The sequence below is a fragment of the Canis lupus genome, chromosome 30 (assembly GCF_048164855.1).
Source record: "Canis lupus baileyi chromosome 30, mCanLup2.hap1, whole genome shotgun sequence".
Taxonomy (NCBI): Eukaryota; Metazoa; Chordata; class Mammalia; order Carnivora; family Canidae; genus Canis; species Canis lupus.
The window spans coordinates 40,605,745-40,621,379 of NC_132867.1; the positions used below are offsets into that span (position 1 = coordinate 40,605,745).

The window sequence follows — 15,635 nt, forward strand, 5'->3', positions numbered from 1 at the left end:
TGCATGAGTCCTGGGTTGCCGCGTGCACAGCAGCAGAGCTGTGCCCAGTGTGTCTGCGCCCGGGCCCGAGCGAGCGGTGCCGCTGGCCTTCCTGGTCCGTGTCGTGTGCGCCGACGACACCACCTCCACAGGCGTGCTGGGCGTGAGCGGCGGCACCTGGGGCCTGGGGTCGGTGGGTCGGAAGCCTGGCCCTACAGACCTCAAATCTTTCTTACGTTTGTGTGAAAGACACGCATGTAACGAGTTTGTGGGGGTGCTGTGTGGTCCTTCCTTTAGGAGGGAAACAGGCGGAGTGTGTCCTTGCTGTCCTCAGAGGCGACGGAGGCCGCGTCTGCAGTGGCTCCTGAGGCGTCTGGGCCAGCGGCGGTCGCCTTGGTCCCCCTGAGCCGGGTGTCTGCACTGTGTGTGCCTCTGTCTTTCCCTCCGTTCAGCCCACGTGGCCGCCTCTCGTTCCTGCTGACTGCTCGGATCTCTAGGCCAGGGTGTAGGTGTTGTCACGGGCGTGACACGAAACCGAGCGGTGGGCTTGCTGGGGCCGTGGGACTCCCCTGTCTGCGGGGCAGTGGCCGCGAGGCCCTCTGGGCTCCTGTGTCAGCGCCTCGCTGGCTGCGGGGCCACTGAGCGTGGGACAGCAGGGTAAATAGAGAGAACGCAGAGGGAGCCACCGCGCAGGTGAGCCCGTGCGGCCGACACGCGCCTCCGCTGGCAGCATGTCATTTAGCCATGAGACCTTTGCTTATTTTCTCCATCTGAAGTCGTAAGCTACTTGCATGTGCCGTGATTTTCTGTACTTTCTAACGTTGTTTTTCAATTGTTTAAAAGCTTCAGTTACAGTTAAACCAAGATCTAAGCATCTTGCATCAAGATGATGGCTCATCTAAGAATAAAAGGGGTGTTTTGCCGAAGCACGCTACCAACGTGATGAGATCTTGGCTCTTCCAGCACATAGGGGTAAGAATGCACGTGACCGCGCGGCCGGCAGCGCCCGGAGACGCCCGCTCGCTGGCTTACTCTCCAGGAAAAATGTACTGCGTGCGTGGACAGGCCTGGTGTGCGTGTCGGTGTCTGGCTGACTGTCCCCGTGTTAGGGTGGAGCGTGGGTCAGACGAGGTCCCTGCCTCAGGGACGTCACCAGGAGGGCCCCGCTGCCAACACGGGAAGTACTTCCCGCCCGTGTTAACCATCTACGGCCACGCAGGGTGACGGGGCGAGGCCACCCTAGAGGAGTGCGCAGAGAGGAGGAACGCGGGCAAAACCTGGGGAAGCAGTGACATTTTAGATCTCGGATCTCAGAGGAAGATGAGGTAGGGTGGAAGGTCGAGCCGCGGACAGCGGTCGGCACGTGAGCTTATTGACCTTGAGATAGCCTTTGGCCCTGCAGACAGCCCCGGCCCGTCCACACGGAGCCTGCACACCTGTTTGCTCACCTGGATCAGGGCCACACCTGTGAAGGTGGCCCGTCTGAGGAAGCACACACTTGCTCATCCATATACTGGCCAAGACTTGCTCATTACCCATTTGCGATCCTCATCCCCGTGCCCCTGAACTTGGGGGAGGCCCATGACCCAGAGCAGCTTTCAGGAGTGACAACCCAGTGTAGCAGCCAGGGTCAGGAGCGATGGGCTTGGCTAGGGGAGTGTGTGACGAGACAGAGGCAAGTGGCCACTACCTGCTGCGTGCAACCTGACCGGGGGAAGGGGGGCGCCCACAGGGTCGTGCAGGCACAGGTGCAGAGGCTGCTCTGTGTCCGGGAGGGGAGGCGGCCCTGCAGGGAGCCGGCTGGCAGCCTCGGGAGCCAGCTTTGTGGCCAGGTGCTTTCATCGCAGCTTCCGTTCCCTCGGAGGGCACATGCCACCAGCCCCCCTGCAGCCCTGGCTGCCTCCCTGTCCCCCGTTGCCCACGGCGCCAGCCGGCTTTGCCCCTTTGCTTCACCACCTCGGGTACCCACTCATGTCTTTGGTCACCGACTGCTTCCTCCGCGGCCCTGCCTTGCTCATCGGTGTCCTAGGGCCCTGCGGCTGTCAGCGAGGTATCCCTTGGGCCCTTTCTATGCATCCGCCCTCTGGGGCACCTGCTGCCTGGGCCTGAGGCCTAAATTTGTTCCTGGCATCGGTCTCTATCCTCGCCCTGACCGTGGGCCCCCAGGACAGCGCCAGTCTCCGTCATCTCCTGTCTTCCGGGGTTCAGCCCTTGTCACTGCCAGCCAGCACCCCCTTTTCTCTAACTGGTGCCAGGCTCTTTCCCTGGGAGACAGCGGTGCAGGGTGGCAGCCGACCCCGGGCTTGGAACCGGGCCGTGAGGTCGCCAAGCAGTTCTGGGGAGGGGATAGGACCCCTCTCCATTTCCTGGCCCCCAGCTTCTCTCCTGTCCTGCTCTGTGGCTCTGTTCTCTGCTGAGCCACCCCGCCTGCAGGCCACGCCGCCGTTCGGGGAGCAGTGCTGTCTCTGAGCAGCGGGGCCACATCCGGATAGTCGTCCTGGAAGTGAGGGCTTGTGCGGACACAGTGGTTCGGCGATGTTCAGTATAGCGGTGGGAAGGCTCGGGATGTGATTCGGGCACATCCGTGGCCAGGCTGTCCCACAGCTAGTTCCCGTGGTAGACGAGGGCCCGAGCCCCCGGCAGGCCCAGGGGTGGCAGTGAGAGGGCGGGCCCTCCCCGCCGCTGGTGCCGAGGTGGTGCCACCCGCGCGTGTCTGCACCTCAGGATCGCAGATGAGTGCTGGCCTGGCGGCTTCCTCGGAGGTGCCCTTTAAGGTCATAATAATTTCTAAAACAATAAATCCTGTTTGTTCCTTTTATTTTCTCCTTTCCTACGAAGCATTTTCTGTCCCCTCTTGCCCACGTTTTTTTGAGACCCAGTCCTCTTCGCTGGAGGCCAGCGGTTTACTGCACGAGGGGTTTGCTTTCTGTCTAGTGCACTCAGGCTTCCTGCCCCCTTTTATTTTATGAGCTTTTAAACGGTATTTGCATTTCTGTAACCTCTACCCCGGCACCATATGTGGTGGCATCACACCGAACCGCTGTCCATCTGAGGGGACAGCCAGCACGGGGGGACTGTGGCACCACGCTGCGGTGACTGTCCCTCTTGCCGCATGCTCTCTGGGGTCCTGGACAGTCCAGAATAAGGGACTTCGGTGCCGGTAGGTTTTCCAGTAAATGTCTTAGGGTTTCTTTCTTTCTTTCTTTCTTTTCTTTCTTTTCTTTCTTTCTTTCTTTTCTTTTCTTTTCTTTTCTTTTCTTTTCTTTCTTTTCTTTTCTTTCTTTTCTTTCTTTCTTTCTATCTATCTATTTATTTATGATAGTCACAGAGAGAGAGAGAGAGAGGCAGAGACACAGGCAGAGGGAGAAGCAGGCTCCATGCACCGGGAGCCCGATATGGGATTCGATCCCGGGTCTCCAGGATCGCGCCCTGGGCCAAGGCAGGCGCCAAACCGCTGTGCCACCCAGGGATCCCTGTCTTAGGGTTTCTACACGTGGGCAGTGATTGGGCCTTGGAGAAACCGCTGATTACTGTAGGTAGGGCTCATTTTCCTTTGGTACATCTGACAGTTTTGACAGGTACTTCTGGTTTAATTCTGTTCTTTAAAGTGAACTGTTTTCATCCTAAAAGAAAGACGACTGTAACAGGCACACACACCCCACCCCCGCCCCTGCCCAGCCTTGGGCCCGGCCCTTCCCCGGGCGGCACCTGCGGACCCAGCATGGGGGCCCTCCGTGCCTGCTTGTGTCAGCTTGCTCTCATGTGCCTGTGATCCAAGTGTGTCGCCCTGTGTCCGGCTGCCCTGCCCCTCTCCCGCATCCTCCCTTTTAGCCAGCTGAAGGATGGGGAGCGTGTGGACTCTCCGGCCTCAGCTTCCTCGTCTGCAGGACGAAGAGGACGGCCGGCCGTCTCAGAAGTGACCGTGAGGCTCAGTGATTCACTTTAGGGTGTGCAGCGTGACTGCCGTGCTGTGTCTTGCTGGGTCAGAACTCGACCACATGTCCCCAGCATATGGCTCATAGCTGGGGCCTCAGTGAAGGTGTCCCTAGATGACAGATTGAATCCCAGGCTCCGGGGAGCGAGGTCCCACAGCCACAGCAGCTGGGGGCAGGGGTGGCACCGCTGGCCGCATCTCTGAGCCTTCTCACCCTGTGCCTGACCGCGCCTCAGCCTGCACTTTAACTCCTCCCGGTGCGGGTAAACGCATCCTTCTGTTTGGGACACTTGTTAAAAAAACAAATGAAAAAAAAAAAAAAAAAAAAAAAAACAAATGATAAGACTAAAGAGGTTGGGGCAGAAAGCACTATCGCTACTTAGCAGCTTTTGACTAATAATTATTCGTATGCTTCTGTTCTACCTAGATAAGCTGGAGTTCCTTTTTAAAAACTGAAGTTCACATTAACGCTTCCTTTTATTTTTTAGCATCCCTACCCGACAGAAGATGAGAAAAAACAGATTGCTGCTCAGACAAATTTGACACTGCTCCAAGTTAACAACTGGTAAGCAGCGCCCATCAGCATGACCGAGCCTTGAAAATGCACTAATAAGTAGTGGAATTTGGTTGAAAATATCTTGAGTTCTTTTAACTAGCAACACTCTGCTACCACAGGGGTGGAACTGGTGGCAGGATATTTGAGAATAAATCAGCACACACTTTGAACCTTAACCTTTGATGATCGATAATACTTCACTGTGGACTTTATCCTACATCCTGCGTGTCCGGTTAGAAGTGTGTTTCTCCAGGGGCGCCTGGGGGCTCAGTCGCTTCGATGCCCGACTCTTGATCTTGGCTGAGGTCATGATCTCAGGGTTGTGGGACCGAGCCCTGCGTCAGGCTCCACACTGAGCATGGAATCTGCTTAAGATTCTCTCCGTCTCCCCACCTGCCCCCGCTCGCTTGCATGTGCTCTTTCTCTCTCTCTCTCAAAAAAAAAAATGTTTTTCTCTTTTGTGTTACTACTACCCCTAAGCCCCCACATTCATTCAGAAATGTGATGTTTTTATCAATGAGCTTCTTTAGGCAATGGATGGCGGCGATGAGGCATCCTGAGTCCCTCTGTGGCTCTCCCACCTTTGGAAACCCTGTGTCACTTTGTCCCACTCTGAGTGGGGGAGGCAGCCCCTCCGCTGTCCATGTGGTGGTCCTGCCCCACGGCAGGACTCGTCCTAAGAGGGGAATGCCTAGGGAAGTGCTGACTTTATTTTATTTATTTATTTATTTATTTATTTATTTATTTATTTATTTATTTATTTATATTTTTTAAAAGATTTTATTTATTTATTCATGAGAGACACAGAGAGAGAGAGAGGCAGAGACACAGGCAGAGGGAGAAGCAGGCTCCATGCAAGGAGCCCGACGTGGGACTTGATCCTGGGTCTCCAGGATCATGTCCTGGACTGAAGGCAGCGCTAAACCACTGAGCCACCAGGGCTGCCCAAGTGCTGACTTTATTAATGAAATATCTTGTTCTAGTTTCGGTGTCACAAACCGCTGTGAACACTTGGTCCCACGTTTCTAAGTGTGTTCATGTCTCACTTGTACTCACAGAGGTGGGAAATGGTTTCCTCTCATAAGATGGGCATCGATTAAAGAGAAGAAAGCACTAATTTTACCACTTGTAAACACTTATCTTTTTTTTTTAATTTTTATTTATTTATGATAGTCACACACAGAGAGAGAGAGAGAGAGAGAGAGGCAGAGACACAGGCAGAGGGAGAAGCAGGCTCCATGCAGGGAGCCCGACGTGGGATTCGATCCTGGGTCTCCAGGATCGTGCCCTGGGCCAAAGGCAGGCGCTAAACCGCTGCGCCACCCAGGGATCCCACACTTATCTTTTTAACTGTTAAAATTTAAACTTGAGGTTCGGGTAAATTCTGATATAAACGACAATCTCCCAACATATGCAGTCGTATGTGCGGGAGCTGTGCTTTGGGCGGCACTAAATATTTATCGTGCTTTTGGTCATTGTTTTAGCTTTGGGTACCAGTAATATAGGCCATGCTCTTATTTCCTGTTGAATCTCACAAACAGCGTCAGAAAAACAAAGGTTTCACATATGTTGTTGCTGTGACATTCATGATAGCCTAGTAGGCTCCGTTTTCTCGCGCGTCTCATGTGACACTTCCTGTCTGGGTTCAGTCCACATGATGGTCAATTGATTGATCGGGGGTGGACCTTAGAGTCACTTCTTTGGACATTCTGATACTTCTGAGGCTGAGCAGCAACAAAAGCATCAGAATGTTACTTTTCATCTGTTGACATTCCCCAGCTTGTTCCCTTGCTGCTCTATTACGTTAACACTTGTCTTATCTGGAAGGTTTGACATCAATTTTTAATTTTTAAATTAATAGTTTACCAGCATGACTAGCATAAAATTTCTAAAAACTTTTCATATTTGTAGCTACTTTTACTTTTTGTGAGTTTCTTTCCTTTTACATTTACAAAAGTTACATGTTGGCCTGAGCTCGAGCGCCCTGTTAGCTCGTGCCCGCACTTGGCAGCCTTGAACGGGAAGGCTGAAGAGGCAGACGCTGCAAGCTTCCCTCCCCAGGCGGCGGTGGGGTCAGGGCCCAGCTGGGGGCTCCGTGACTTCCAGGGCCCACCTTGCTTGTGTTCCAGGGGCCAGGTCACTGCCTGAAGCTCTGCGGCCTCAGTCCCCTCATTTCCATTGTAGAATGTATCGTCCGGTGATTGTAGATGCTTCTGAATGCTAGGATTTTAATTTTTAAACTCTATGTAGGGATCCCTGGGTGGCGCAGGGGTTTGGCGCCTGCCTTTGGCCCAGGGCGCGATCCTGGAGACCCGGGATCGAATCCCACGTCGGGCTCCCGGTGCATGGAGCCTGCTTCTCCCTCTGCCTGTGTCTCTGCCTCTCTCTCTTTCTCTCTCTGTGACTATCATAAATAAATAAACATTTAAAAAAAAAAAATAAACTCTATGTAAATCTCTGCACCCAACGTAGGCCTGGAGCTCTGGGCTGCAGATGATGAGTGGCAAGCTCTGGGCTGGCCAGATGCTCCTGAGGGTCAGTCAGGATGTTAAGTGGCCTTGGAGCAGGTGCAGTTCCAGCTCTGCTGTGCATCTGGGGACCTGGAGAGCGGGGCTTGGTGGCACAGGGCCAGGACCAGCCTAGAGCCCAAGTTTCCAGGGGAGCTTGTGTTTCTCTTACACTGGGAACACAGCTCCTCACCCTCAGAGGCCTTTGCTGGGGGCCGGGGTCGGGGGGGGTGAGGTGACCCCCCTCCTCACTGCTACTCCTGGAGGTGGCGGCGGGACGGCCCTAAGCCTGGCAGGTGCAGCTGTGTCTGCAGCAGTGTGTGTGGTCCGGAGTGCCGCAGGCTTCCACGGGGGGCGGGGGTGGGGGCCCGGAGCTCCCCTGCCCCCCCCCCCCCCCCGCCCTCCCAGGTCCTCCGAGGGCACTGCTTGGGTGCTGGGAGGGAACGGGCTGAGGAAGGCAGTCTTCCCTGCACATATTTACAGTCAGTACCGTGTGTTCCCACATGCGACAGTGCTCCTGCCGCTCCACCTGGGCGGGGTTGGTCCCTGCGGCTGACAGTCCCTGGGGGGGGTGGCCCCAGGGTGCCGGCAGGGTGCCTGCACAGCCGAGTGACTTAGGGCAGGGGCCCCTCCGCACCCTGTCACCTGTTGAGGGCCGAAGCTCTGGCCGAGGCCACGTGGAGGTGAGCACGAGTGGTGTCGGGCGCTGTTTGTACCCTGAGGTCCGGGCCGGAGGGGACCGCGGGGGATGCAGGGTCACTGCTCGCAGGGCGACGGGACAGGGGATCGGCAGGCAGGGCTGCCAGGTCCGGTCTGGTCCCCCGAGCTCAGACGTCTCCCCTCCCCCACCCCCCAAGCTGGGGGCTGGACACAGCGTCCTGGTGACCGCGCCGTGTCGCCCTCCATCCCCAGGTTCATCAACGCCAGAAGACGGATTCTTCAGCCTATGTTGGATTCTAGCTGTTCCGAGACTCCGAAGACGAAGAAGAAAACTGCTCAGAACAGACCAGTCCAGAGGTTTTGGCCTGACTCCATCGCCTCGGGAGCCGCGCAGCCGCCGCCCAGCGAGCTGGCCATGTCGGAAGGTGGGCGCCGCTGGGGGGGTGCGGGGGTGCGGGGGGCGGCGGCCTTCACCTCCCGGCCTGGCCGCGGTGGCCCCGTGTCCCGCGGGGAAGGCGCCGTGTGCAGGGCACCCTGCCGGACAGTCGTACGCAGCTCGCCTGCGTCTCGGGGGCCCCGCGCCCCGTGTGCTCTGTCCACCGCCACGGCCCAGGCCGCCCTGGTTTGTCCTCTTGGACCCCGTCCCCTCTCCCCGCACCACGTTCTTACGTGTGTAGACGCGGTGTTGTTAGCTCCTGTTCCTATTTCCCTTGTTCCTATTTCTGCCCAGCACTGAGGACACTCTGGGGCCCTATTTCTCAAATCCATGTCCTGTAGGCCCCCCGCCCCCCGGAACCCGGGTGCGCATCTGTCCTTACCACTGTGCTTTCCCTGGCTTTGGATGCTGCTGCTTATTTCCATTTTGACGGTTTCTGTGTACGTCTTGGGGCTTTTAACCCCTCTTCTGTGGCTAGGCTGCCCCCAGTACCCCTGAGAGTCTTTTCCTCCATTCATGGCTCCACTTCAGAGATTACGGTCACCGTCACTGTTCTCAGGGTCCTGACATCTGTGGGTCCCATGCTGGTTCCCTCCCCAACGTCCCTGGTTTCCCTGCCCACAGGCCTGCCTGGCCATTTCTAAGTGGACGGGAGGCACTGGGACTGCCCCCTGGCCGGGGCTGGGGCTTCTGCCCTGTGGGCCGGCTTCTAAGGTCTGTTCCAGCACTGAAGTCACTGGGACCCCCTGACCCTCTGGTGCCTTGCTTTGTGTGATCGGTCCCTGTCGGTGACCCAGTGGTGCTCAGTCCTGGGCCCCCCCACAGCCAGGGCAAGACTTTGGATTGCCTCCCTCCCGCAGCCCCCATGCAGTCAGCGCTGGCTCAGAGGCCTGGCCACTGTCCTCTGATCTCCAGTGGTTCTCCGCCAGGGCCTGATTGTTTGCTGCGTGCGTGTGCAGACCCGTCTTCCTCTGAGTGTACAAGGGGGCTTTGCACAGCTGTGCTGCCGGAGGGCTGGGTCGGGCCCCTCACAGTGGATTGTAAACCATGCTTTATCTTGTTTCTTGAGTTACGCTTGTGTGCATTTAGAGCTGCGGCTTCATCATTTGGGTCTTGATATGCGGTGGTCTTTTGGTTAAATAATTTATGGTTTCAGTTTTTGTTTTCTTTTTTAATTCAAGAATTAGTTTCAAAGATAATAGTTCTCTCTCCCCCTTCCCCTCTTTCTGTCCTTGGAAAAGACAATACCTATATACTGGGAAGAAGTTCCAACAAAACTATCCAGTGAAAAGTGACTTTTCCCTCCATCCTGGCTTCACATCTTCTCAAGAAATCATCCTTATTACCCATTTGTGCTCCCAGTTCATAGATGACACGATATACTGTGCACAGACAAAAGTGAACGAACAGGTCTCTCTAGAAATGTTTCCCAGACTCTGATATATGACACTATCTTCTCCTGCCACTGTTACCTATGACTCCTGCAGACCTTCACGGATGGGCATGCGAGACCCCTGCGTGTGTGCAGTAGCAACAGAGCACCTCACTGTCCCTCGGCTGTTAGGCTGGGAGGCACAGGGGGACCAGCATGTTATAAGGTCCCTGGTCTCTTTTGTGTTCCTCGTGGCACCTGCTTTCTGCCCTGCATGTCTGTGTTCTTACAGTCCTGACCACTGTGGCCTTCTGACCACCAAGAGCTTTTAGAGCATATTAGCCGAGGGTGGAGGCTGGTTCTAGAGACATTTCCTAATCCCCGTTGAATATCCCAGAAGCCTATACAGGGGTCCTAGCAGACAATGCCCAGCTGAGTAACGGGGTGTCTTCTTGGGTGGCTGCTAATTTTAACGTTCTGCTGTAGGAGCCGTTGTGACGATCACCACGCCCGTGAGCATGAACGTGGACAGCCTCCAGTCTCTGTCCTCGGATGGTGCCACCCTGGCAGTGCAGCAGGTCATGATGGCGGAACAGAGCGAGGACGAGTCCGTGGACAGCACAGGGGACAGTGCGGCCACGCTCGCCCCCACCCACCTCAGCAGGCTGGTCCTGGAGAACAGCGACTCCCTGCAGTAGGGGGCCGGCGCGGCCCAGAACCACGGGTGGGCTGGCCTGACTTTTTATAGTTTGCACAGCAAACATTTTACACAGTTTTATTTCTAATATGTTTTATATGTAGATAGAGAAGAGTGCACTTTTGTATTTCATAGTAAGCTTTGAGAGCATCTTTGCTGGTGCAGCGACTTCTTTCAAGTGTGTGTGTGCGTGTGTGTGTGCGCGTGCGTGCGTGTGCGGGTTTTTAAGGAAATTCTTTAAAGGTTTAACGCTAAAAACGTGATGAATGACAAACACCCCCATGAGCCCCTACTTAGACTAAGGAATAGTGCTGCCATTTTCTAAAAAATTATGCAGTTTTAATTTAGTTCTGTGGTTGAAGCAGGTCTCGGTGGGCTGATTTATTTGTGTGGCCCATGGATTTGAAAGAAGCTTCTGCATCTTAAAGCTGCCAGTGCGAGGCGGACACCGCACAACAACAAAAGTGGGCGTGACTCCGTGGTGGTCGCGCAGCGGTCTGAATACGCTTAGGTTCTCGCACATTCGGTGAGCCTGTTTCATTTGCTATAGATAAAAAGAAATTCCTATTTTTACCTTGCTGGAATTATTGGATAAAAAGCTATTTTTATAAATTCGTTATGAATTGGATTATGACTATATTGAGGATAAAATTTCTAGAGAAGAAACAATACGCGGTTACTCTTTCAATTTGGAATGTTCTGAACTGACCAAATTTCATGAACCTCCCCAAGTTAGCTAGCATTCCATGGTTCTCTGTCATCCCAGGGTAGTGGTTTATATTTACTACTATGAAAGACACAACTGTTGAATGAAATTTTGATACCTGCAAATTTTAGTTTATATGTAAATGCTTACACTTGATCTGAACATAGATCTAAAGGTATTGCTAAATAGGACTAGGTGAGTCAGGTGAAGTGGTGGCCAGTAATCGGTTAACAGCTCTTACCACCCATATTTCTGATTTAAATCTGACTACAGTTAAATGGTTACCCTGCCACTTAGCTGTGTGTTGTTTTAGGATGTTTTAGTCGCCATATGTTATGCATAGAATGTTTATTATAAACTAATATAAAATGTCCTCTACCCCACTGGCTCAGAGTGAGGGCCAATAACCCACACTCAGCTCCATTCAGCCCTGTTACGTAATTGACATCTCCCCAGAGTGACACGGTGCCCCGGACAGGGATGACGGCACGACGGCAGACTCGCCTGCCTTTGGTCCTGGTGTCTGTATTTTCTCCTTGTCCGTTGTTGCTTTGGAATTTCCAGAGCCCTCCCCCTCTGACTTGATCACAGGAGATTTGGAATGATTTTAGGACTTCCATTTCCTGGCCACAAGACGAACCAAAAGAGTAGACTGGGTTTTATTGACTTCGTTTTCATGTATTTGCAAGGGGGGCTCTTTCTCAGAGCGAAACAAGCCACCTTGTCTCCTAGTAAAGTCTTTATATGGTCTTACATGGGATGCCCACAGTTTGTGTTTGGGGAAGTCGTCCGTTCTTGCGGTTCAGCAGCGGGAGCTGGCTACAGACCAAGGTTCCACTGAGGGATATTTTGAGCTAGGGCAGATTTTGTTCTGCAACTGATTTTTCCCCCCAAAATTTATCGACTAAAGCTAATCACAGAGGAGTATTTCCTAGATAACTTAGAAAGCAGTTAGAAATACATGGAGATTTCTCTTAAAATATTTCAAGAGCTTTAGAAGAAAAACTTGACTATCAACTCTCCGCGAGAGAATCACATTTTAAAGCAGCAGTTACATTCCTTATTTATAAGCGATTTGTAATGTTCTCAGTAAGTCTACCCAAGTTTAACGGATCATTTTAACTTGACCTAAAGTCCGACATTGTTGGACTTCTTGAAGCTAGGACCGGTGGAGGCCATCCAGCCTTCCTCCATCCCCAGGTCCCCAGCCCCTCCTACAGCCGCCCTGCTCTTTGGGTGAGCACAGTTCTCCAGAGTGTGGACTCCGCAGGTCACCGTCCCCCCACCCCCCGTCCCGGGATCCCGGAATCGCACTCCCTGAGTCTCCGCTTGTTAGTTGAGGGCTGCACAGACTTGGTCAGTTGGGAGACAGGGTCTGGCCAGGGTCCCACCGCCCATACTGGCCTGAGACTCGGCCCCCTGTGCCCAGTGACACATTATGCTCCCTCTGGTTGAGGCTGGTTTTCTGAGGCTCTAAATCCTTACTGGGTTCTAGGATGAGCCATTCAGAGAGAGGCGCTTCGTCTACGGCCATACCACCCTGAACGCGCCCGATCTCGCCAGAGAGAGGCGCTTCCGGACAGGCCCGAGGTTCCTTCAGACCCTTCCTGGAATCACAGGTGCTCGGCCACGGCCCTGGCACGGCCAGCTGGGCGGTTCGCAGATGGCCGTGCAGCATGTTTGTCGTCAGTCTGCAGGTTCGAAAGCCCCCATCTCCAGCCCTCGGGCCATCCAGGGAATCTTTAGGAAGGGGACACCATCGAGCGAGCGTGCATTTTCAGTGAGCAGATTCGATCCTGACTTTCCGTAAGGATGCCGTGGATGCGTCCTGAGACCCACAGGAAGCATGTTGCTGCCCCACTGTTCGGAGGCCGAGGGGGTCACCTGCCAGTCCTCCCGGCGAGCTGCAGCCCGGGACCAGCTCCGCGGCGGCCTTCCGACGCCAGACGGCCCAGTAAGTTGAGGGATTTGTCCAGTATGCAGGGTAGGGTGGGCGGCAGGCGCCCGGCTTGCTCCCGGACCACAGCACTGCCCACACCCTGCCCTCCAGGGTCACAGGGGCCTTTCCTCCGCCCTCTGCGGGAGCCAGCGCCAGGGCACTTTGCTCCCAGACGGGCTCAGATGTTCCCGGACGGTGGGAAAGGCCCATCTCTGGCAGTCAGTGACAGAAATGACTCCGCAGTCTGCCTTTGTTGTTATGTTTGGTCTATGAACTGACAATCTTTAAAATGTGAATACTGTAACAATATGTTTTCTTGGATTGTTGTCTTTAAAAGGGACTTTTGTGAAGCAATTGATTTATCAAAGCAAAAAAATTAAACATAGAAACATGCTTTATGGATGTTTTCTTTTCTAAAGCTGATGTCACCACAAGCTGCTTTTCCATTTTAAGTAAAACATTGAGATGGTGGACAGGTTTTGCTGGTGACCTGGGGTTCCAGTGACCCTGCACACTGTTGAGGAATTAGGATCGTACTGCACTGGGACACTCAGGGCCATTTGCATTTTCAGAAACCTTTCTTAAATTACTTATTTCAATTAGTCATTGGTATTCTGGGGGGAAAATTGGAACGTTTTTGTTTTTTATTGTAGTTTATCATCAACCTAATTATTTTGATAGTAACAAGAAAACGATTCGTCAGTGAGGTCTCGCCTTTCACAGTGCATGTTGTAAAATGACACCCAAGGCCGTTCGGGACTCGGTGAAGAGCTACATTAAAACAATTTCGGAGAGTTTTTCTTTGTAGTCCAGTGTGTTCTGACTACCCCACCCCACCCTCGAACTGTTTATGCTTAGAGGCCACGGTAAGCAGACTTCAGTATTTTTAAAAAGGGCATCTGCAATTGTAAATCTTGTGGGCAGCAAGGAGAGCCAGCTCCAAAGTACATGGTTTCAGGAAATGTTCTGATTGGACAGAAAATGGAGCCTCTGTGTCGTCTCTCCACCTGCTCCAGGTCAAGAGGACAGGTGCACCTGAATTTTTACCAGGTGAGACCTTGGCCCAATCTTTGACCTCTTGAGGCTTCAAGTGCTTTGTTCATAAAAGGAAGAAGTTGGTTTATAAGGTTTATTCTAGCTCAAAAGTAATATTTATAACTAATAAAATTCTATTCATCTATCTAGGGCGATAAGTAAATAAGTAGTGATCTAGCAAATCCTGAAAATAAGAAATATACTTGGATTAATGTTTTGTGTTTTGTTATATTATGCAGAGGTCATAAGTCAGGAACGTTTAGCGCGTATGCTGTGTGTATACACACTTTGTGATGAAATTCTTAGCAGTGATTTTTGCCGTTCTACAATTAGATCCACTTGTCTTCAGTAGGATCTAAGATCCTCGAACCATTTTTAAACTAAACTTTGCAAAGCTGCAGAGCTGTAGCATCTGAGCACGGGTGCTGGGATGATGATCGCTAGCTTTCCAGCAGCCCACTCTCCCCGTCACCCTGGCCCCCAACCGGGTCCCAGGTCCAGCCGCCTCCTCCCAGCAGTGTCTCCTTAGCTCTCCCGCAGCAGTCTGTGAAGGGCTACTTTATGTGGCTAATTGAATAATTTAGCATTTTACATACAAATAGTATTTAGAAGGTATTATCTGGCACAGATGTTTCCATTTCTTATGTCTTTATTTTAAATGGACCCAAGACTTCAGCCCATGGAAGCCAGTGATGGCTTTAATATAAATGAGGAGTTCTTTTATTGTGGTGTTTGAAAAGGAACATTTTAAGGATGGTGATGGCTTCCTTCCGTTGCTTAGACATTTTTTAAGAAAACGGCTTGTGGAAAAGAATTAGGTATATTTTAAAATCTGTTGCTTTATGGTAATTCTGTTTTCTCTAATATTAACATAGCAGTCAGGTCGGAAATAAGTAGTGAAGCCCGTAAGCGTCTACACTGTGTGTTAGTGTAGACCAGAGATCTCAAGCCCAGAGTTCTGTTAGAACGGAACGGTGGGGTTGAGCCAGAGAAGCCAAGACAGGATGGGTTCCAGAAGTTGTCGAGTGTGTGCAGGGCACTGGGTCGGGTCCCCGGGAGGTAATCGGTGGCATGTGTCAGAGCAGAGTCAGAGAAGCGGGGTGAGGCCAGATGTCGGGGCTCCTGGGGAGAACACTGTGGATCAGTAGAGGAGGAGGAGGGAGCTTATCTTTGTTACCCCGTGGAAGACCTTCTAAGGCCCCAAACACACAAATGACAGGATAAAAGATGAGGGCATCTGGCCAGATCCGAAGGAAGCCTTCCTGTTCAGTGAAGGACACTGCGGACGTGAACAGGTGATAATCTGCGAGAAGGGTTTTTCTTTTCTAACATCTACACCCGATGAGGAGTTCAGACTTAGGTTTAAGGGCAGAGTCCTACAAATCAAAAGAAAAAAAATGAAATCCAGAGGAAAATGACAGAGGATACTACTCGGCAGGTCACGGAAGGGCGCATCCGCACGGCCCACGGGCACAGGCAGCGCCGGCCTCCTAATCAGAGCTGCAAGTCACAGCCTCCTTGTCGCTCGGGCCCAAGGGGGGGCAGGCGGTCCTGAGCCTGTGTAGAAACGGGGGGCCTGTATCCCGGGGTCGGAGCATCGCTGGGACCCCTGCCGCGGGGCCCTGGTCCGGTACTCGGGGTACCGCCGTGTGCCCTGCCGTCCTGGCCAGGGAGCCGGGACGAGTACCTGTGCAACGTCCGCACGATGCTCCCGGTGGCGTTATCGGGCGACACCCTGGGAGTCCAGTCGGTGACGAGGGGCAGGGAGGGGCCGGGGGGTGGGCGCCACCAGCTGGACGAATGTGGCAGGCGGG

General features: G+C 53.2%; 1 protein-coding gene across 8 annotated transcripts in view; it reads left to right on the plus strand.

Moving 5' to 3' along the window:
• Positions 1-13,179, plus strand: part of PKNOX1 (PBX/knotted 1 homeobox 1) — a 62,068-nt gene extending 48,889 nt beyond the window's left edge. For 6 of the 8 annotated variants that reach the window (XM_072807113.1, XM_072807107.1, XM_072807111.1 and 3 more), the window contains 4 exons: positions 823-951; positions 4,402-4,478; positions 7,889-8,061; positions 9,931-13,179. In XM_072807113.1, the coding sequence (XP_072663214.1) occupies positions 823-951; positions 4,402-4,478; positions 7,889-8,061; positions 9,931-10,142 (591 nt within the window). In that variant the 3' untranslated portion in view covers positions 10,143-13,179. The remainder of the gene's footprint in view (positions 1-822; positions 952-4,401; positions 4,479-7,888; positions 8,062-9,930) is intronic. The other 2 variants (XR_012021499.1, XM_072807109.1) reach the window with 2 other exon arrangements.
• Positions 13,180-15,635: the final 2,456 nt, after the last annotated feature.